This window comes from Cydia fagiglandana, chromosome 13 (genome assembly GCF_963556715.1).
Source record: "Cydia fagiglandana chromosome 13, ilCydFagi1.1, whole genome shotgun sequence".
In the NCBI taxonomy this organism is placed as follows: Eukaryota; Metazoa; Arthropoda; class Insecta; order Lepidoptera; family Tortricidae; genus Cydia; species Cydia fagiglandana.
This window is the reverse complement of record NC_085944.1, coordinates 16,088,080-16,112,484: the sequence shown is the minus strand read 5'-3', so window position 1 is coordinate 16,112,484 and position 24,405 is coordinate 16,088,080. Positions and strand designations below refer to the sequence as shown.

Genomic DNA, 24,405 nt, shown 5'->3' with positions numbered 1-24,405 from the left:
ACTGTGGCCGAACCCCTTCTCTAATCCTTTGCCGCATATTTCATGGTCCCATCAGGGAATATTTCACGCATCGCGCCTCTGTTTATCCGCATATAGAGGCTCGGGCAAAAATAGATATAGATTTATCCCAAAACGGTGTACCCAATACTAATTAAGTGTGGTTTTTTCGCTGTCACTTCTTAAGAGTCTCACCAATCCGCCGCCTAAAAACTCCTCCCATACATTTTAAGTTATGCTATCATTTTAAAACTACATGCTGTGATAACGTGAAATATGACAAGTATCAATTTGTAATTTAAGAAAAAATAGAGAGAGTACAATCGCTTTATCTTGTTTGTATTTCTAGCAGCGAAATCTAATATATACCAGACATATCGCTATACGATAAGTATATAATTGCTTCTGTATTCTTTTACATTAACTATGAAAATTGTATTGAGAGATCAATAAACTAAACTAAACTAAACATAGATAAGATATATATATGTTACTTCAATATTCATGTCAAGTTTCATGTCATTATAAAATGAGAGCGAAACGGGGCGGCGGCTAGGTTCGTGTGATAAAGTTAGACCGTAAAAAGTCTGCAGCGATTTTGATCGCCCACGCAGTGCAAGTGTCATTTTAAACGTCAAACTTCTATGAAATGACATAAAAATAACACTTTCACTGCGTGGGCTATCAAATCCGCTGCAGACTTTTATTGGTGCGACTATGCGATGATGATGACCCTTAATCACCTGCAGTGAAGAATATAATCAAATAAAACACACACTGTTCAACACAATTTTATTGTTTCATTACAATTTCAGCCTTGCTTTTATAAATAGTTTTTACATTATTTACACCACCAACACCATTTACACTTTTTTGAGTACAAATTCCGTAAAAAGTTTCGAATTTTAAATAACTTCAGCGTTACATGTAGACAGATATGAGAAAAATATTTTACCTTTCATTGCAATTTAGATACGCATACAATGTTTCAATGATAAGAGTACAGAAAATGGATCCAATGAAGAAAGTAAATATAATTTGGACCCTAAATTAATTCCTCCTTACATGAACGATCATAACATTCTAAGATGGTTATCTGTAGAGCTACAATCGCTCTTCTCGTACTGTCATTGTCTCGACAAACCTAGACTATTTGCTATTTGTGAACACCGAGCTACAACTTCATCTTGAAGCAGACTAAAAGACATCGCTATAAGTATGAGTCCAAAAACTAGATACGCACAGCAGGCTATCATCTGTATGTATTCGCTTTTGGAATTTTCTGTTGTGTGCTTGGCTGTTAGGAAACTTGTTGGGACAAAGTCTCCGAAGCCGATGGTGGCTAGAGCTATAAAGCAGAAGTAGGCAGCGTCGAGGAAGCTCCAGTTTTCCCAAGCGGAGAAGATGGCAGCACCAACACAGATGTATGCTAGAAGGAGGAAGAGCACGATGCTGACGGGGACGTGGCAGTGCTCGATCCCGTGGTTGATGTGCTGAACGCTGGCGCTGCTGCTTGGGACGGCGCAGCTTTTGGATTTGTCGTCCTTCCAGATCAAAGGCACTCGTGATGGGGTGTCGTGAGGGCATATTCTGGAATTCGAAATGACACCGGACTCATTACAGAGTACTATGAAAACAGTGTTCACTGGGTGTCAAAAAGAATGAACTAGGTATTAGAAAGGGGTAATTCTCGTGTAGCGTCATATAAGTTATTTTCTCGAACTCCCCATCGGCACACAAACCTCCTCAAGGTTTTGCCCACGATGGGTCTTGTAATAATAATAACGTACATAATTTGCTTATTGTCCAATAAATTCAAAAAAAGGAAGTGAAAATACTATAAGAGAAAAGTGGTTTGTGCTCCCATTTATCTCCTCATTGACTTTTTTAGTTATGGATTTGTAATTCAATACCAATGTGTTTTTGGATGGATAAATAGTCAATAGGTGGCGTTTAACATTAAATGTTATAATAATTATAATACTCACGATTCATCAGGATCTTCTGAGTCCTCCAAATCCTCTTGGCTCCTGTTCATTGGCAGCTCACCACATTCCTCAGCTATCAGCTGGTCTATGACGGCTCCCCTCGGCCTCTGGATGGTGCGACCCCGGCCTCGCCCTGGACTATGTCCGTGGACTGTGGCCAGGCACTTCATGCTGCCCATAGTCCGTTTGCGATCTAGCGTTTGGGTTTGTAGTGCTGATGATGTGTGAGGCTCTGCAGAGATAAATGAGTGTGTTAGAAGCTATATGGAAATGTTACTGATAATTAATATTCTTGATAGTTCCAATAATAATAATTAATTTGTTATATAAAGTTATGAAGAATGGAGTATCTCTGCCTTTTTATTTTTCTATAGTCATTCCTTGATGACTGAGGTCGTGATCATTAATTGGATTTGGCGTCTACATTTGGTGTTTATAATCCTCCATCGTGTTCTGTCCATCAAATCTCTTAGAACTTAAAAGAGTTAAGGTCTTCAAGCTTCCACTATCAATTTTTCAGACTTTTATCATGCATGCATGCAAAAGTTATACTGGTTCTCACCATCAGCCAAGGCACTGCGCTTGACGCGACCCAGCGTGGCAGACTTAGGGCTGGGCGGCGCTCTCTCGAACACCTGGGAATATTGCCCCCTCTCTCCAGCTCTGGCCCGGACGGTCCCAGGCCGCCGAGGAGGGAACGAAGTGTACTGGTTGTTCTCGGCAGGTTGCGGTAGTAAGCGTTGCTGTTCGTGGAGTTGGAAGTGGTTCTCCATCTGAGAATAATTAAATAGGTACCAAGTTAAAGATTAATGCCAATAAAATATTGCAAAGCCAAATCAGCAAGGTTTGTAGACCCAAAAACCCTTCCCACGAGGATATCCCTAAGTTTTTAAAAGGGGTCAAATTATTAATAATATAAAAGTGACCTATCTAATATAGTCCCGGAGCGTTTATCGTCCCAAACTGTATTTTAAATACGTATTAATAAAAGATTTTCGCATTTTAATTTCACCTCTCCTTCTTTTCTCCACGTATTCGGCACCTTCTTCTTAGTAGCACTTAGCCATCCAGCTCTTGCCAGTCGAGCCAGCGACGCGCCCAAGCCCGCCAAGCATGCCAGCGTCAATGGTACACCAGCAGCCGCGTACGCCACGGTAGCCGCTCTGCCGGCCGCGGTTCGAGGAGATACATTGCCGTAACCTGGAAAGAAACTTTATTTTTATTGAATTCGAAAATAAGCGCATATTAAGTTATGCACAGTTTTTTTTTACTTTTAGTGTTTCACTGGTATCTGGTATGGAGGTATGTTTATCGCACATAAAAGATTCTTATTCTTATTCACTGTTAGGAAAAGGTAGGCCTTTATAAGACCTATGCTCACGGTAAAGGGCAATTTCTAGACAGTTGTTGCAAATGCCTACCTAACCCTTGAGGCTGCGGTCTGGACGCAAGCAGCGCGTGGCGCGGTCTGTGGCTATGGTTTTTAAAAAAGGCTGTATTGATTACCAAATTATGTTATCGGATGGGACTTGAATAAAAGAGGAAAATAGGACAACATGTTTCGGGGCGTATAAAACTTGTAGCTAAAGTTCTTTTAAAAACATACCTAATATACTTAATTTAATATAAATTCAATAGTATTTTGAATTGTTGATAACTTTGCTTTTACATTAAGATTATTCCGCTGTCACAACATTTTATGAGACAGTGATTTATCGAGCAAGTTTATTATACAATAATATTACTTGCCACAATAATTTTAGGTTAGTCAACTTATTCGTAAAAGCTTTATTGCTGTGTCAAATTATTTTGATTGATGTTTAGTGTTGTTGACTAGTACCGAATTCAGCAAACTAAAACCTGTTATAAATTAGTATTTCAATTAAAAATACGCTTTTCAAAACACATTGAACAAACACGAGTAGATAGCCTTTTAGAGCTTGCGTTTGGGCGCAACATTCAGTCACGGTTGCTGACTACCAACTCCTAAATTAAGATATCAAGATGAAGACTAACCTATACTGGTTATCAATGTGATAGTGCAGTATATATGAGTGCGCCAGAGAACGTTCACTTGTACTTAGTAGTTATAGTCCAGCGCGTGCTCCTGAGGCTGTCGACTCCAGACATGGACAAACTATAAGGTATTGTTGACTTTTTCTTGTAACTCTTTCTTTATCATACCGCTTCTTTGACAAGTAGGCCACCTAAGAGCCTGGATTTAAGAGGAGCATTTAGCCAGATTGTCGCACTTAACTCCTGAATCAAGGTATCAAGATGACTGACCTATAGTGGTAATCAATGTGATGCAGTATATGAGTGCGCCAGAGAAGGTCCACTTGGAGTCCAGAGCCAACTCTTGAGGTTGCACGTCCGGCGCCTGCCGGGCTGCTGCCACGATGGATGACTCGAACTTGCGGAGTTGCTCGTGGACCAGTCGGGTCCAATTGCGCTCGTAGAGGACGTTGAGGCGTTCTGGAAGGAAAAAGATAGCATTTACCTCTTGTCTGTGTATGATAAGGATTCTGAACGAATTCTCTGAATCTTGAAGCTTTTTTTTTGAGACAGCTTTTTTTTGCTGTGTACAGGATGTACACCGCAGAAAAATATCGATATTTCCGCTGTACACAGGAGGATGTATACACTACATCAGTAGTGATCAAAAATCAAATCAATGAAAAGTTAAGGTATGAAGCTAATAGAAATCAAGGAAACCGTGGTGGTACCTACTGGAACTTATGTTCCCGAAACTTTATAAAATTGCCAAATTTTTTTACAACTTATTCTCGCAATTTCGTCATTTAACATTAAAATATGCACATTACTTTATGAACTGCTATATTAAAAAACATTGTTGAGATTGGTAAAGTTTTCGTCTAGAAAATTGGCAACTTGAATAATAGAAGTTCTCACAAAATCCGGGAGGTTGCTTACTCGGCTGAAGGACTGCTGTCAATTGTGCCACAATAAGTTTGTTAGTTACTGGCAATATTAGAAGATAAGTAGCTAGTTAGATACAATATTATTTACTGCGTATTCCAATAATATGACACAGTATAGTATTAGTGCCAACAATTAATGAATAAAAAAGGCACCAAGCGTTTCTTTCGCTAAAAAGCGATTTCTCCGAGACAACATTTTGAGAGAGACCGACAAAATACTACACAAAATGGACCTGTGTGTAGATTAGGAATACTGTACATATAAATATTAATAGTTTTGAATGATTCACGGTTAGTTTCACTGGACATATCGACCGGGATTACCTTTTGTATTGTTTTCAATAAATAATAAATAATAATAAAATCATTTTATTTCGGATATAAATCCATAGTTGTTAGTTACAAACATTTAAAAATTAACTTATAAAATAGTGTTAGTAGAATTACAATGTAATCTTAACCTAAGTACTTAACTACTTATTCACTACAGTGTGGAGTTTTGACCACTGCTGCAGCAGGGGGGAGTCCCACCTATCCAACAACGCTATCATGATACTGTTAGCGCTGCCCCGCCAGCGGCTAAGTAAAGAGGCGCACCGCTTCCGCATGATAGCCGCAAAGCCGTCGACTTGCGCCTCCGCAAACATCCCGGAGGCGCTACAGTGACGAGGCAGCCCCATCAGCATCCTGAAAGCGTTGTTGTATTGCACTCGTAGGTCGCTGTACGCCCGCTGCGTATAGCTACCCCACAGGCTGCAACTATAGAAAGACTGGCAGTAAGCTTTGAAAAGCGTCACTTTAACTGCATGTGTGCAACGTGCAAACCTGCGGGTAAGCATATTGCACCGCACGGCCAGCGACCTACGTTCCCTCTCTATATCACAGTTATCGCTAAGATCTTCGGTAACCCAATGACCTAAATACTTAAACTTACTTACCCTAAGCAGAGGTGTGCCATATAGAGATACATCCGGCAAACTGGTGTAGGTTTTAGATCTGGGCTTGAAAACCATTAGCTCACTTTTTTTTGCATTGTATTTTAGGCCATGCGTTTCCGCATAGCCTTGACATATTGATATTAGCCTTTGCAGCGCCCTGATTGAAGGGCTTAGCAGCACCATATCGTCAGCGTAACTTAGGTTATTTATACACACTCCTCCTACATGACAACCGACTCTGGTGCTACTAAGCTCCTCAATCAGCTGGTTCATGTAAAGGTTGAAAAGTCTGGGAGAGGTCAGACCTCCCTGCCTCACCCCACACCCCAACCTATACTCCCCCGAGACCACGCTTCCCCACCTGACTTGGTTTTTTTGGTGGTTATACCAGTACTGTAATAACAATATGCATTCAGGAGCCAGGGTTGTTTCCTTCCTTAACTTATCCCATAACAAATCGTACGATACCAGATCAAATGCTTTAGAGAGGTCTAAAAAAGCCGCAAATACAGGGGTTTTTCTGGTCGTATAATACTGCACAGTCTGTTTAAGGCAAAGGATAGCACTCTCCGTAGACAAACCAGGTCGGAACCCAAATTGCGCATCGTTAAGTGACAAGTGCTTCTCCATTTGCCGATCAATCAGGCCGTCCAGTACCTTAGCGATGATAGAGGCTAGCGATATTGGTCTGTAATTAGATAAGCTAGAGGAATCACCCGTTCTGTCTTTAATTATTGGCACTACAATCGTACGCATCAGGTTTTCCGGCAGGTACGAGTGACGCAGACATAACGTGTAAAACATTGCCAGAGACCTGGGCAGATGGATACCCGCATGTCGTAAGTGTTCGACGCTAAGATCGTCATGCCCTGGGGATTTTCCTCCATCTAAACCTTTAATAACACTCCACACATCGCTATCTGTAAAGCTGATACTACACTTCAGGTGGACATCCGAACCAGCCCCGGACACCGACGACGCAGGGCCCAATGGCGACTCTAATTTAAAATGTCTTTGGAACAAGTTAGCAATTTCAACGGGCTCATGTATCCCCTCCACGCTCACAGGGAGACCCGCCTTATGGTTTAATCGGTTTGTGTTTTTCCAGAACTTGCCAAACTTTTTACTTGAATGGTGTTGCGCAATAATATCCATTTTAATCTTTTCCGCGTTATCCTGGCACCATTTAAGTTTTGATTTAAATATTTTTCTGGTTTCACACATACGGTTATAAAAGAAACCAGATTTTGGTTTGCCATATCGCATCCAAGTTTGAAACCATAAACGAGCCTCGCCATGCGCCTCTCGCACGTACCTATTCCAGCCGGTTATATATTTTTTTCTTTTTATACTACGTTTATTGACATACGTTAGCACAGCGCCCATTGAAAGCGTATCGATAATTTCCTTGTACATGCCATCCAGTAGTAAACAATGACTCTTATCTGTACACAATTTATCTGCGCAGTCGCAAAAACATTGGTTAAAATCGAGCTCTCTTAACCTATTATTACAATATTCACGATACCTATCAATCTGATTTTGGTCGCGTTCACCCCACTTTACTTTATTTTGCCGCAAGGTGTCCCTCGGTAGGATTTTTGGTGTTATTAAATCTATGTCACACTCGCACAGGACAGGGTAGTGATCAGACCAATAAGCATCGTGTAACACAGATACATTTGAAACCGTTAATTTTGCCGCATTTGTTAGTATACAGTGATCTAGCCACCATAAAAAGGTAATCACTGTCCATATCTCGGTCGATATAAGTCTAGTATAAATATCGTTTATTTATGCAAAAAATACAGTTTCATTGCCCTGAATAAAAATCTAATACCTACTTATTCGTACCTAAATGATTATTTATTCAAATTAAACGGGAGAGCCTATTCTTGACACCATCTCAAATTGACACCCAACTGGGTCACGAGATACGGGAGACGTGAAAAATGACAATCCCACTTAATAACCCGTGAAACCCCTTCGGAGTCTGCTTAGCTTCATTCAAGTTTAAATGGCAGTTGGGAATTTTCTGAAAATTGGATCCTGTGACAGGGTCATCGGAACAGTTGTCTTTTTGGTTCTCGATAATAAAACGCATTAGTGAAACAAATCTCCACAATTTTGATACAAGCAAAAACTATGTTACCAAGCCATTTTATATAAATTTTACAACTAAATATAATATAATTCCTTCCTAGACGTTTAAGTCTCATTTTATCGATGTTTCAGTTTTCCAGATATCACTTATTTTCAGATTCTTTCATTCTATAGTATGCATCAGTCACCCAAATTAACCGACACTTCAATTTTCTATAGAAAGCGTCACGTGATCAACCGTCATAGAAAACAAACGGCTCGATTCGGGAAATGAATTAGAGATTAACTAGATACGATATAGTAAAGATATGTGACGTTCCAATGAAAAAGGTACCTTATGGCGGCCGCAATAATATTGGAGCGGCGTTAATATAGCGTAAGCGCCAACTACCATAAGGTACCTTTTGCTGTGGAACGTCACATATCTTTCCTATTTGATATCTAATGAATCTCTCATTCATGTCCCGAATCGCGTCGAAAGTGTCTGGGTGGCTTCCGCCCAGACATAGACATACTTTATTCTGTTAGAAACTGTCCTTCGGAAACTATTGACAGCTGTTGACGAACGTGCCCAAACTCCACGGAACCCTAAAAATAGCCACCGAATTTCCCTTCTATAAGATGTTCACAAGAGCCCATTATAACTTCGGTGGCCACCACTTAAATTAACGGCCACCGCAATCACCGTCCCTGTTTAGTTTAATCTAAAGTTAAGGGAGCTATTTAACTTTTAAGATTTCGCTGAAGCGCCCTTGTTGTGGCTGTTTTTCATTAGATCAAAGTTTTACTTTCTAGTTTTAATTTGAGAGTAACTTCTGTAATGAAAGCTGGATTGTAATTTATCAAGTGGGCTCTACAAATTATAATCTTAGGACACCTTTTTTTACTCTTAGAATCGAAAGAGCTCGTGATTCTGAAAATAAATAATATAAAAATGTCCAAATTAAAAATTAAACAGTACTTATATAGTGCACAATTTTAAATACTTGATAATGGTCCCAGTATTCGTCTGTCTGCGTTGCATTTATTTTTAACCGACTTCCAAATCTCAAAGAAGGAGGTTATCAATTCGGTTGTATGTTTTTTTTTATTTTTTTTTTTATTTTTATATTATTACTCCATTTATGTTTGTTACTCCATAACTCCATTTATGTTTGTTACTCCATTACTCCATAACTCCGTCATTACTGGACCGATTTTGAAAATTCTTTTTTTGATTGAATGCATACAGATTGGTCCCGTTTTTGTCAAAATCCAGTTCTGATGATGGAATCCATGAGGAATCGAGGGAACTCCTCAAATCTTAAAGGCATACACATAGTGATTTTTGGTTTTTTATCAACGAATCAAGCATATACATCCAAAAAAGTGACATTTGATGAAGTGGAACTGCTGATGATGATCAGAACGGAACTCTTCAACGACGCATAGTTCACGGTTGGCGATTTGTCCTCTTCGTTATGTTTGTTAAGCAAGTTAAGTTTTTAAGCCACATTTTTGTCATCTTAAAGGCATGCGTATAGAGATTTTTGTATTTACATCAGAAAATCAAGCATTTTCATTAAAAACTGTTGCATTTGATGAAGTGGAACTGCTGATGATGATCAGAACAGAACTCTTCAACGACGCATAGTTCACGGTTGGCGATTTGTCCTCTTCGTTATGTTTGTTAAGCAAGTTAAGTTTTTAAGCCACATTTTTGTCAAGCTCGAGTTCTGATGATGGGATCCATGAAGAATCAAGGGAACTCCTCAAATCTTAAAGGCATGCGTATAGAGATTTTTGTATTTACATCAGAAAATCAAGCATTTTCATTAAAAACTGTTGCATTTGATGAAGTGGAACTGCTGATGATGATCAGAACAGAACTCTTCAACGACGCATAGTTCACGGTTGGCGATTTGTCCTCGTCGTTATGTTTGTTAAGCAAGTTAAGTTTTTAAGCCACATTTTTGTCAAGCTCGAGTTCTGATGATGGGATCCATGAGGAATCAAGGGAACTCCTCAAATCTTAAAGGCATGCGTATAGAGATTTTTGTATTTACATCAGAAAATCAAGCATTTTCATTAAAAACTGTTGCATTTGATGAAGTGGAACTGCTGATGATGATCAGAACAGAACTCTTAAACGACGCATAGTTCACGTTTGGTGATTTTTCCTTTTCGTTATGTTCGTTAAGCAAGTTAAGTTTTTAAGCCACATTTTTGTCAAGCTCGAGTTCTGATGATGGGATCCATAATAAACAACTATGATTACCTACCATAAAATTAATGTAGTTATAAAGTACGATGATGCCAATCTTACTAGCCCCTCCCGCTTAAACCCCCGTACACCGCACGGCATGCGCCATTAAGTGGGTTAGGTTAGGTTTGAACTGCGATCCTCACAGAACCGAACAAGGATTAGGTTAGGTTAGAACTGCGAGCCTTACAGAAACGAAATGCTACTTGAAAAGTGGGTTTGATTAGGTTCGAACTGCGATCCGCACAGAACCGAACTGCTATCTGAGGAGTGGGTTAGGTTAGGCTAGAACTACGACCCTCATGGCTCCTCTTCACGATGGGCCAACGCCGGCCACTCCAAGGGACGCATTTATGCGTTAGAGGGAGCAAGTGATAGTGCATGGCTGCGTCCCTTGGAGTGGCCGGCGTTGCTAGTAAAAAAGTGGGTGGTTTTACCTCCTTTTCTACATAGTGTACCATCTACAATAATCTTTCATCGGCCCCCATGGAAGTCGGTTTTTTTTTCTTAAAAATTATTATCAATTCATTTTAGCAACCGTTTATATTGTATATACAGGGTGATTCATGAGACGTGAGCAGGACTAATCCTACACACTCAGTAACTGATAATTGATCGATCACCGTAGTATTTAGGTGAAACAACCACACTTTTTCCTATTTTTTAACTTTTTGGTGAGGGCAAATTTAATCCTCTACAATCTTGGTCACCCTACAAAACCTAATTAATAAACATAAAACCTCTTTTACCGTAATGACAGCATTTTGATTACGAAGAAAATGGACTGTCAAACTTGGTGAGATACGAGTTTTCAAAAGTAACCAGACCGTGATGACAGTGATGACATTCAATTTGACACAGAATATCGGTAGTTTGGTATTCTAATTTTAGGGCGACCATGCATGTCGTAAATAAACTAATAACTTTTTTTTTCAACACGAATACAAAATTAATCATTAAACTCACTAATACTGATACGAAACAGTTGCTTATAATTTACGATATGCGCAGTGTTAGTCCTGCTCACGTCTCCTGAATATATCACCTTGTATATATATATACCTCTATTATATTTCTCCTAGATTGATGGTAAGTATATCGGTATTTCCTCAACTCCCTTCGGTCGTGTTACTCGTGTTTCAATTTATCGCCACTAGTTGCGAATTTCCTGCATTTCGCACTTGTATCGAAATGTATGTACTATTTGTCTTGTAGATTAGAGTCAGAATAATTATATGGATATTTAATGAAATTGTTTACCTTACTTACGCTCCAAAACTATAACATAATAGGTAGGTACATTTAAAATATTTATGCGGGTATTAGATTACCTACTTATGAAATATAGCGTTTAAGTTTCTTCTTCTTTCTGTTTATATTTTCACGAGTTTTTTTTTAAACTTCTGGAACTTGCATACATCCAATTCTGGATAGGACCGCTTATGCTCGCTAAAAAACGCGCATCCAAGTATATTGAATCACGCATCACGCATGACAAGTTAAGGCTTCTCCAGAGGTTGCATCAAAGATGCGATTTTAGATAATTGCTGGCCTTAGCCAAGCTTAGAAGCAACGAATTCAATCGGTCGACCAAATGACGCAATGTATCGCAAACATGCGATCATCGGTGACGTTTGGAGAGGCCATTAGAAGAACGCATCAATTAAGTATCTAAGGTACATTAACCTTTAATTTGCAAAATCCGGTATAAAACGTTTCCTTGGTCCTGTTAATTAGTCTGTCAGCTCGTGTTATTTATTCCGTTTCTCTCAAATCACATCCTTAAGCTAAAATTGTTTCATTACTCGGATTTCCCCCGTCTTTTCTACATGATCGGTCTTCTAAACTTCTAATTAAAATTCCAGCCAATAACAGAACTCTAAACAAGCTTTGAAAATCGGACGTCGCTGATTGGCTCATTCAAGTGAACGTTCGTTCTAAATTTAAAACGTGAATTCAATAACGTTAGCTTAATTTTGGTGCTCACAGTCACATGCATGGTTGAAGCTATGTTAACCCTTAATAGGGCAGAGATATAAATTTCGAAATATAATAAGTTATGTAAGTGATTTAGATACTTATTGTGGCCACAATCAACATGATGCCAAAAAAAAATTTTTCAGGATCTGAGTTTTCATGAAAAATCGGGTGGTAATTATATGACCGTTACCTTTTAATGGTTTTTAGGAAGTGGTAAGTATTTTACCGCTGCCCGTTCTTGCTGCATGAGGCAATACTGTCCTGACAGGTGAAACTGACTGTTTGTGTTTTAAATTAACGTTTTCTATCAGTTTTTTAAATCTTTTACCTGTAAACGCTTCAGAAATGTCTGGGTTTATGTAAAATAGATCTGAAGACCAAAACAAGTTGCAATATTACAATAGGCAGTGGATCGAGTCCCATCAAAACTAGTACATGAAATAACGCGCGTATTTCTGTTGTATTTGTTGGAACCCCATGCAAAGCTTTCCTTTGTATGGCGTAAATGTATCTTTGTTCTACAATAAGTTCGCAGACCGCGTCAGGAAAAATGGTCAAAGAAACTGACAGGTTGTGTTGTGTTTTGTGAGTAAATGTTATTGGTCTATCAAACTTGGGTAAGTATGCGATGTGCTGGGAAATCGGAAGACCATTCTTAATGAGCTGGTTATAGACGACGAAACCTAGTTAGGTCCATATCTTGAGGTATACTTTGATTTATGATGGAAAGGAAACTACGACATTTTTAATTTCATTTTGCACAACAAAATACCTACTGGTATTTCTTTGCTGGGTTGAGGATCAGTTGTCTCAATAGGGTTATATGAAGCAATAGAGGTCAGCACATGATTTAAAGGAGTAACAGGTCTTGTGAGTACTCTATTTCCATGGTTACGTAGTAAACTAATCCCAAAATATCTTTGGAAGACCAATTAAAGGGCCCCATCACATGGTTTCTTCCCATGTTCACCAGTATCTAAAGCATTTCGTTAGGTATTTTCGCTTATTGTCACATCGTCTACCTCTATATAATCATATCTAGTATCAACACAATGCTCTTCGTCAGCCTATGAACTCAAAAATTTTGACAGCCCTCGCAAAACATAGTTGTCATAATTATACTCATTAACGAAATTAGAAATGTTCCCCATGTCATCATTTGAGTTACTCTCAAGGCTGGAAAGATCATTATCAATTCTTTCTTGAATATCTTTGTCATTTAACTTCTTTTTTCTAAACATATTTACTCAAAACAATTTAAAAAAATAAAATGGATCCGTACTTTTATGACCGTAACGGGCACTGGTAAAATATTTACCACCAACTTGGAGCTATCTTCCCAAACCGTGGAAATAAGTATTTTAGGGTGGATAATACGTGATGAGCTAGATAAAATAACAAATTACTACATAAAAACAACAAAAACCACCTACCGGAATCTTGTTAGAACACTTTGATAACAAATATTCGCTAAACACCATAAAAATCGTTTGACTTTCAAATTTTCTTCTTAGCAGGTACAGAACCTACGTTTGACACTTCACAGTGTTGCCAATATATTTTTTTTATGAATGACAGGTTATGTATGCGTTCATAAATCTATCAAACCACCAGATAAGTCAAATTGTGTTTAATCTGTGCCTGACAGAACGAAGTGGTAAATATATGACCGGTGCCCTATTAAGGGTTAACACGAAGTTAATCTGTTTTTTTTATTAAATTATTTTGCTTAGAAATAAACACATTTTATTATATAATTTTGCGTATAGGTAAGCATATATTATTGACATGAAAACCCATGTAGGTAATACATTTTTAAGTTCCAATTTATACACTATCTAGGTAGTATCATAGTAAATTGACCTTGGTTTTGAAGTGTCATATGTACCTACCTACAAATTGTACTTGCTCTAAGTGATTTCTTTTTAAAACATATTCTTACCAACGAAAACTAGTACAAGAATTATTACATAGAATACATAGTATTAGGTAGGTATGTTAAAAAATGTTAATGCCAAAATTCATATAATTTTAGCATGTCGTTTAAGTACCGGCCAAGTGCATTACCCAAGTTTTAACAATTTTTTTATGTATAACGTGAATTAAATGTCTTTAAAAACCCGACGGGTTGGATCAAAAATTAAGTAATGAAGTCCGACTCACGCTTGACTGCACATTTCTAATAGATTTTAGAACTATTTTGTGTATTTTTTTCAATATTATACTCGTAGACCCAGAGCGATTAAGGGGGGGAATGGTCGGACAGATAGACAGACAGACGTTCAAGTGATCCTGTAAGGGTTCCGTTTTTTTCCTTTTGAAGTACGGAACTATGACAGCGACTAAGTTCATCAGTCAATATCAAATCAAATCAAATCAAAGTAGGTAAAATTTGAATTGCCACCCTTTGTGCCTAGGTACATGAATAATAATTATTGCTTCATGGACAGTACTGTAATGACTGTATTATGGTATAGTAATAGCATAGTAATTATATAATTTGAGACACTGAGGTGAACATAATTGAGCTGAACACAATTCGACTTTATTTAATAACGGTTAACGACATTGCCTAATGTGTAATGTGCAAACACCGTTATCTGTGTCTCATGATTCCAATTTAGCTTCTATCATGACTAGAGATGGGTAGTGAGTAAATACTCATGGGTAAATACCGAGTAAATACTCAGTATTTACTCAATATACCCGTATTTACTCGTTTATACCCAAATTGGTGGGTATAAACTATTTAGAGTGCTGAAAGGGGCATATAAATTTGAAATATAGGTGTATTTTGTACGCCGCTACTGGATTAAGTACTCAAAATTGTAAGAAATGTATTTTTAAGAGGGGCACTCCATACATGTAACTAATTGTCACAAAAATAAATTTCAGAAACCACCAACGTGCTGCACATCATAAGATGGGTCTTTAAAAATAACTGGAATGTTTCTAAGAACATTTTTTGATAAATTGAATATTTTTGGAAAAAAACCGTTTCGAAAGGCCAAAATAATGTTTATCTCTTTATAACTTTAGAATCAAAGTTCAGAAAAAATATGAAAACATATCGGGAGATTAGCCGTATAATAGAGTACATAAAACAATATTTTGAACATCATCGGTTGAGCCATTTTTGAGTTTTCTTTAAAAAACCCTTAATAAAAGGTCGTAAGTGCCGCGTAAACACGCACTTTTGCGCGACATGCAGTTATCTAGAACATCGATAGAATTTACGTACCATATTTTTAAAGTAAATACTTTCTTATTTAAAACAAAATTGTTAACTTTGCATTATCACAATTTGCCTCTCACTAATAATTACCTTTTATTCCTAAATTAAGCGTCCTATATGCTTTTTATTTCATAGATATTGGTAATACACGTTAGCACTTTTCAATAAAAGACAATTTTGTTCTTAAATCTCACTTTTTGAATATTTTATAAGCAATCTTTTTTACCCACCTAAATGAGTAAATACGGGTATTTATCGGGTGCTTTGAGTAAATACCGAGTAAATACTCAGTATTTACTCACCCCTACCCATCTCTAATCATGACCGTTCAGTAATTCAACATGTAGGTAGTATCATCATCATCATCACGGACCTAAAGAACCTGGCAGAGGATCACGAATACTCCACTGACAAGAGCCATGCCAATTATGACGATGATGAGGTAGATGAGGTATTCATAGAGTATTTAAAATAAGTTTTAATATGTTTTCTAAGTATATAATTCAAAAAAATATTCGGCGTAGTCGGTGACGGGTGGGTGGCGATTTGGCGAAGTTAGGGCATTTATTTTGAAATTATTACCACATTAACTGGACATCTCTTTCTTCGAAAGAAAGAAAGAAAGAAATTATTATTTTAATATTTTCAGTAAGCGTTCCGTACGGTAGGTACCTAGATAATTTTGTCAATCCTTATTTAACGGGGTTTAGTTATGAAATTTGTAGGTAATGTCACGAGCTATCAAAAACAATGTGACATTGCGGCCCTTATGACCTCTTCCCAGAATTTAGGGCAATTATGCCCTTGGTCTAGATTAATTATAACAATGTTACAATTAACAAGCAGTTACTATGTGATTGCTATATTATTACCTGACGGCGTATTATGGATAGCTCCACCATCCATCCACGTCCACCACCAAAGCTGGCGGGATACCGCTCTGGACCGATCAAAGTGGCGTGCTCTTGTGTTGGACGCCAAGACTTATTTTGGGTCACCGCACCAACCAAGTAAGTAAGTAATTAGTCAAAGAGAGTCTAAAAAGCAGACACCCATCTTAAAGTAGGTACAGTCAACGTCAAAGATATGTTTACATTTTTTGCCTTTTTACAAAAGTGTAAACATATACGTATCTTTGGCATTGACTGTACCTAAATGTAAACACAGCGTTATTTAATAATATTTTCTTAGAGAACAAACTCGCGAAAATATTATCTACAAGTTAAAAATAACTTTTTGCCGACGTGACGAAGATGAAACGATAATTGGCGTGTTCACGAAAATTACTTGATATAATTAGGTAATAATGTACCTACCTATTGCAACTAATTATTATTTATTTATTCATGAATAATGTGACAATTGTATTTGAATATAACTACATACTAAGTTCCTTAAACCTAGGTCCTTAAATCTAAGAATTATAAAATCTAACATGCAGTACAATATCATACGTATTTATCTAAAATAATTAATACCAACATCATGAAGACAAATTACTAATTGTAAGGTAGGTTGTAAACTCCACTATAGAATAAAAGCACTCTTTCAGCAGCAGTGTTTTTAATTTATTTTTAAAGATAACAAGGCTATCGATGTTCTTCCTAATATACCTACTACAGACCTCCAATATCTTGGAGAACGAGGTTTGCTCGGACTCTAAAAACTCTAAAATGCGCGTTTTCTCAGAGATAAGACTTAGGTAGATCGATTTATCGCCCCCGAAAACCCCCATATAGCAAATTCCATCGAAATCGTTAGAGCCGTTTCCGAGATCCCCGAAATATAAAAATAAATATATATATATAAACAAATAAACAAGAATTGCTCGTTTAAAGGTATTAGATAGATTAGATATAATAATGATTTAGACGTCACAGTAATGATAACATTCCATTTTTGACCGCAGCTGCACTACTGGTACTATACGCGTCGCTGTTATTGTCAATTTCCATAGTAAAATGAACAGTAGTGCGGCTGTCGTTGGAAATGGACTGTCACCTTAAGCCTACCTTATCCTCGTAAGACCCACCACAGAAAGTTTTTCAATTTTTAATTTGAACCTTGTTCTATAAGTAAATTGGAATGAATTTCATTTGTTTTAAAACGCAAGGAAACAAAAGACACGCTTTTTTTGTTTCATTGCGTTTTAAAACAAATGAATTTGCTAGTTTCCACATTATACCGGGTGTGGCCTGTAACATGAGCAAATAATTAAAACATAGATTGTACTCCTCAAATGTCACCCTTTTATTCAACAACTTTTAAAAATTATGAAGTATTTGACTCCCTATTTTTCATATAAAATAAATATTATCTTCAATGGACGCCATCGCCACGCCATATCATTCTGATTGACATTGCTTGTCACACCTTAAAAATGACAAAATTCGCGATACATTGCGTCTTAGAATAAACTTTAAAGTGTATTAAAAATCAAACCACAAGTTATTTTTAAAAGTCGCTGAACAAATGTTGGTCAGTATGAGGAGTACAGCCTACAGTTTAATTTTTTGCTCATATTATATGCCACACCCGGTATACTTCGAATTTAAAAATATCCCGATTCCCTCTAGGGTAGGGTATTTATATTTTACGTTTTATCCGGGTATGTAAAACCGCTATCGTCGCCGCACGACCGCGAACCGGAAATAAAATGTAAAGGAATAAAATCCGGTATCGGTGCAGTTACCAGACGTCAGGACTTTCCTGATACGTCCAGGAATTTTTAACATTTCTCAGCCTTGCAGGAGCCCGATTTAGATTTCTCTTCCTGAGACTAAATGTACATAACGATGTACAGTCGCCATGAGATATATCGGAGCGGCCAAGGTGTTCACAATATCTGAACACGCACTCTAACGCCTTGACAATAAAGGCGTGCTCAGATATTTCTGAGCACCTTGGCCGCTCCGATATATCTGATGGCGACTGTACATAATCGTACAATGTAATGTGAACATTTCATGAACCAAATAGTGTAGACTTAAAATTTTTTTTTTTTTACTTTATATGTTGGGCTTACGAGGTTATTTTACGTGTTGTAGGCAGGCATCCTGGCTGGGTCGCCATGCCAGGTTGGGCGTTGAGACAAACAACTAGGTTCGAGCATAAACGTATAATGTATGCATTAAAACACTATGTGTGTGGGTAAGGTGTAGTGTAGTGCACACTACAGTGTTTTAGCTTTGGTTGACCTTGAAGATCGCTTGCGCTGATTCTGCATGCGAAATGAATTCAATGTCGTATGTGAGATGCGCTCAGATGACCATCAAAGTCGTATCAAAACCAGTTCAAACCCAATATAAACAATAGGGTTCGTACAATACAACACATACGTAGGTAATAATTATTTTTTATGTAAATAAATGATTTTCTCAACGCAGTTAAGACGATAAAAGGTACTTTATGGCGGTCGGCGCTTACTTACTCTGTTGTTAACGACGTTTCAATACTAATGCTGGAAGCGCCAACCGTTTCGGTACCTTTACCCGTGGAACGTCGCATATTTTATTTATTTAAAGATAACGCCGAAAATAAAAATGAGCTGAGGAATTGTCCTTTTTCCTTTTTGTCTCCTTTACAAACATTTTACCAATTTTCTTTAGACAAGTTTTTCCTTATTATTGCTAATAGGATATTAAATTTTTTATGTGAGTCTAATGGAACCAACTAAATTGTGTTTTATGGGATCAATAAAATACACAGGAGGGCAATATGTATACGAGTTATTTTTATTTTGTTGTTACTCTTAATTCGTAAACGATAAAAATAAAGCTATTTATAAAGTAAAAATGTTATTTACGTATCTATTTTATGACTTGACAATAATTATGTTAGGTTACTTTTTTAAATATTTCTGTACATCCCGTAAGTTTGTCTGACTGGAGTTTTCCTCTCATCTACTCGAAGGTTAGCTGGAAGAGGTCGCTTATAGGGATAAGTTCCCCTTTGTAGGGAAGACAGAGGTGAGTTGTGACATCGTTGATTTTTTGGAAGCCATTAACTAAAAACAAGATCGCAATAGCGCGCGTTTGTTAGTTCAAGTTACGAGCTAACAAACACACATTGTTGCGAGCTCGCTAACAGTCATTAGATTAAAAAAATCGACAATGTTACAACTCTCATCTGTCAAAACTCACCTCGGTCTCCCCTACAAAGGGGAACTTATCCCTATAAAGGATCTCTTCCAGCTAACCTTCGAGTAGAAGAAAGGAAAACTCCAGTCAGATAGACAAACTTACTGTAATTTACAAACTTACTGCAGTTTACTTCCATTACTGTAATTTATTTTTGTAAACCTGTGTTGTGTACAACAAATTGGTTACCCCTAATAAAAAGCGGCCAAGTGCGAGTCGGACTCGCCCATGAAGGGTTCCGTAACAGCAAGTAACATAATAAAATTGCGGTTTACGGTTTATGACGTATTAAAAAAAAACTACTTACCAAATCTTGTTCAAACCAATTTTCGGTGGAAGTTTGCATGGTAATGTACATCATATATTTTTTTTAGTTTTATCATACTCTTATTTTAGAAGTTACAGGGGGGGGGACACACATTTTACCACTTTGGAAGTGTCTCTCGCGCAAACTATTCAGTTTAGAAGAAAATGATTTTAGAAACCTCAATGTCATTTTTGAAGACCTATCCATAGATACCCCACACGTATGGGTTTGATGAAAAAAAAATTTTTGAGTTTCAGTTCTATGTATGGGGAACCCTAAAAATTTATTGTTTTTTTTCTATTTTTGTATGAAAATCTTAATGCGGTTCACAGAATACATCTACTTACCAAGTTTCAACAGTATAGTGCTTATAGTTTCGGAACAAAGTGGCTGTGACATACGGACGGACAGACAGACAGACAGACAGACAGACAGACAGACAGACAGACATGACGAATCTATAAGGGTTCCGTTTTTTGCCATTTGGCTACGGAACCCTAAAAATGGTTATATTATTTGGAAAGTAATTTAAACTGTGCTTTGCGTACACCTAAGTACGATTAAGGCCGCCGACTTGCACCATTCCACTAACCCAGGGTTAAGCGGTTAAACTGTTAACCCAGTGACAAATTGTACTGGTAACCATGGTAACCCCAGGTTTAAGCGCTTTACCCCGGGTTAATGGAATGGTGCAAGTCGGCCTAAGAGAATAGCGTAATAAACAAAATATTAAATAAATAATTAAGCCTATCATTATACCTAAACCCACAGCCGGATGTCATTATTTGAATTGGTGGCAAAGGGACTTCATGTTGGAGATAAGTATCAGATATTTTGATTTTTTATTTTATTGATTCATTAAATTTACTCATCATTACAGCGGACTAACACACTGTGAAATTTATAATAGAGAATATTTATACAAACAAGGTACATGATACAGTCTAGATAGGACAAACAGAACAAATGTGAGAAAGAAAAAGTTGTATTCTTAATTATCATTAAAACTAACACGTCTTAATCTCTATTTATGGTATAGATATATGCATATAACACATTTCTTTGACATATTCTTAAAATAAATTTTCGTTTTTTGTGCACAAATCCAATTTTCGCGGCACACACAGATAGCCAATCAAAACCCGGCAGAAACTGACCGTTAATCCAACTAGGAACCCAAAATTCTTCATTCGCAAACGAAGCCCAAAAACAACGCCTGTGAAAACATCCGATTTTTCAATTTAGATCGTATCACGGCGCTGCAGTAATTTCGGGCGAAAAAATCGCATATTGAAATGTTACACCAGTCCGGCTGACATTCACAAACGCTTGAAGAAACCAGTTTAAGGCCGCCTTTCTATTAAGTAGTTGCTTTAAAATGCAGTGTCAAATTATACTAGGCACTAGCTACACTCGTGAGAGAATCACTTGCGAATTATAGGTAGAGTTGGTCCTATCTCGATCTGGACACTGCCGCCGCCCGCGAGCCGAATTGAGTTCGTGATCTCGCATCCCGTATGTAACCGTATTTAATCTTTTCGGGAAACTTAACGGCTTTTTATACGGCTAAAAATCTGTTTGCTTATCTTCCGCCTATAAATAACTGTATATTTTACATAATTCCCCGACTTTTGCGTTGTTAGACCGCTTTTGTAAATAAATATTGAAGCAAGCAACCAAACTTACCAAAGTTTGTGAGATATTATTTATCTTGTAATTTTCAAACGCTAAAGTTTGTTCGTAATATAAAATACAATAGATTTAAAAGCAAATTTATGAAACCACTGTGCGAACATGAACTAAAAGTTCTTTCGTAGGTATAATCAACCTGTACATTAATATAATTTAACTTTTAAGGCTTCCACAAACTTTGCAATAAATGACATGCGATTTTAGATAATTGCCGACTAAGTAAGAGCAACGAAATTAATTAATCGACCAAACGCGCTGAGTATTGCAAATCGCATGCGATTATCCGTGACATTGTAGAGGCCACCATCTTTTGTAAAGCTTTTTTGTTGGCTCGTTTTTTTTTTGTACTTCCGACACCTTTAAATCTCACGAGTAAAATTCACTTTAAAGTCTTTTTTTATGTCTTTTTTTACAGTCAAATATAAAGTGGTGACTGTAAAATATTACTTTTGACAATAGAAACTCGACGAATGACCTATAAAGCGGTGCATTTTATGTGTTCTGAGAAGTAAAGTTAGTCCGAATCTAAAAGTCGTATCACTATAGAAAAGCTTTGGCTGTTAAGACCTTTTTCGTCGAGAGGTTTGACGAACTGGGAAATCTGAAAGGTAGTAAGTTACCGGGAAAAGTTTGGCGGTTGTGACGTTTTTCTTTTGGAAATATTTAAGTCGGTCGCAGTCCACGACAAACGATGAGAGTCGTAACTGGAACGTAGTAGTTAAGCGTTCAGTTTTTGAGCTTTTAGATTATGAGAATGTGGTTTTTCAATTAGTATCTTTTTAAGTTATTATGTACTGGTACGTTTTACTGTTAAACTTTGCTAGTTAGAGCGGTTTCGCACTACGTCCGATCCAAATCCGATCCGAACCCGTGAAAATATGGTCCGTAGTAGCCGTAGAACTGTTAGGTAGCAGCCTATCGCCCGTAGCCTAGAGGCCAATTAAAACATACATTATGAAATCAAAATTATATTTAAATGGTGGCAGTTGCCCGTGCGTCTTGCTCACGTTAGGTAATAAATAGGTAGGTACATGCAATAATATGTTACTCTTCGAAAACCGCAAAAATATGTAACACGCTCTTATGGCTCTACAAATAAGATCGTGTCAGATATTTTTGCGGCCTTCGCTGTGTAACATATTATTGCAGGTGACTGTACCTGCGCATAACTACTACCTTCCTTAGTCGAGTTAGGTAGTACCTACAGTAAAAGTCCTCCATATGAAATGATGTATAAAATTAATAAAATCACATGGCATTGGCAATTAAGTAACAAGTTATTTGTCATGGCTTACAAAGTATTGGTACTATGTTTTCGTACAAATAACTAGCACCAAAACTCGTACAAAGAAACTTTTTTTTTAAGGATCACTCACGTTAGACCGGGCCGTGTCCGGGCCGGAGCTTCCGGGGCTTACTTTTCTATGACATGTCAGGCGATCACGTGATGCTTTCCGTAGAAAACGATGCGCCGGAAGCTCCGGACCGGACACGGCCCGGTCTAACGTGAGTCATCCTTAATCCTCGCCTTATCCCGTTACGCGGGGTCGGCTTTCCTAATCTTGAGGTCACTTTGTTCGCTGATAAGCTTCGTCACTGGACAGGCCCAACTTCTTTATGTCTCTCTGGACATTCGTCAGCCAGAGGCCAAATTCGACATCTACAACCAATCTACAACTGTCAGATTTTGCATCCACGTCAAATGAACAGTTGATTTTATTGCAAGTTGATTCTATCTAGTGTTGATTCGATTTACTGTGGATAATATCATTTGTTACAACCAAAACTCTTCTCTGAACTCGGGGTGGTTCGGTTTGGTTTGGTTGTCACCTAACTGTGGATTGCTAATATCTAATTTTGACATTGTACGTATTTGAGATCTTATGATTTTTCCCACATCATCGGGAGATCTACACGATACGTCAAACGTCGCTTGTCGAATAGGGATACAGGACGCTCAGTTGCCTTCCCCTTCCTCCGTTTGCTGCAGCCATGGAAAAGCACTTCTTCACAACGTGACTTTCGGGTCTACGCATCACATGTCCGAACCACCTTACTGCGGTATTCGAACTTCAAGATATTCACAAGAGACGACACGTACTAGATCCATTCTAGATACGTTATAGTTTAGATATCAACTAGTTCTCTTTTGCAGCGCAATTCAAGCAACCAATGTCACTTTTACGTTAGATAGAGTAAGATATCTATTAGATGTGAATTGGATCTCAGTCATATCCTGTGGTAATCGTTCAAGAGTGTCTCCAGAATCGCGCAAATGTCAAATTTGACAGGTTAGATCTTAAACATATCGTTATCGTATCTTGGTGACGTCTAAAAGATATCTAATAGATGTCTATTTCAAAATCCGAATCGGGCACTTATTCTGGATTCTTTTAGCTTCTCGGTAAGTAACAGGTGCCACCTTGAAGGTGCCCCGAATGTTTTTATTTTGGGCACACGTAACAATCAAACGAGGTTAGTAAAATCGTTATCGCTCATGTTTTCCAATATCGCTACTGTCAACTGTCTATCAATGTCGGAAACCTTGACAGGAGGAAATAACGCTAAGTGTGAATATTATTGTTAGGTTGACGTTGACTATAGGCAAATATTATGACATTTCACTGGCCCAATATTACAAGGTTCCATGTTACCAAAGACATCCCATACAACCATTTCCAGTCGCCGCCCATATAACCATTCCAGTCGCAGAATCATCAAAGTGGTAACTAAATGTCAGATGTGTCGTAACAGAGTCCACACAATGTGTCTAGAATTGTTTCGAAACAAAGTGTCGTCGCCGTGTGTACACTTTTCCGTAACAAGGTGTCGACACATTTGT

The 24,405-nt window shown here is 37.6% G+C and overlaps 1 protein-coding gene across 1 annotated transcript in view; it reads right to left on the bottom strand.

Annotated features, from left to right (window-relative positions):
- Window positions 1–773: 773 nt before the first annotated feature.
- LOC134670398 (uncharacterized) overlaps window positions 774–24,405 on the bottom strand; it is a 280,135-nt gene continuing 256,503 nt past the window's right edge. The window contains exons 3-7 of the mRNA XM_063528238.1: window positions 4,272–4,460; window positions 2,998–3,185; window positions 2,548–2,758; window positions 1,986–2,217; window positions 774–1,587 (exon numbers count right to left, since the gene is read on the bottom strand). Of these exons, the coding sequence (XP_063384308.1) occupies window positions 1,125–1,587; window positions 1,986–2,217; window positions 2,548–2,758; window positions 2,998–3,185; window positions 4,272–4,460 (1,283 nt within the window). The 3' untranslated portion in view covers window positions 774–1,124. The remainder of the gene's footprint in view (window positions 1,588–1,985; window positions 2,218–2,547; window positions 2,759–2,997; window positions 3,186–4,271; window positions 4,461–24,405) is intronic.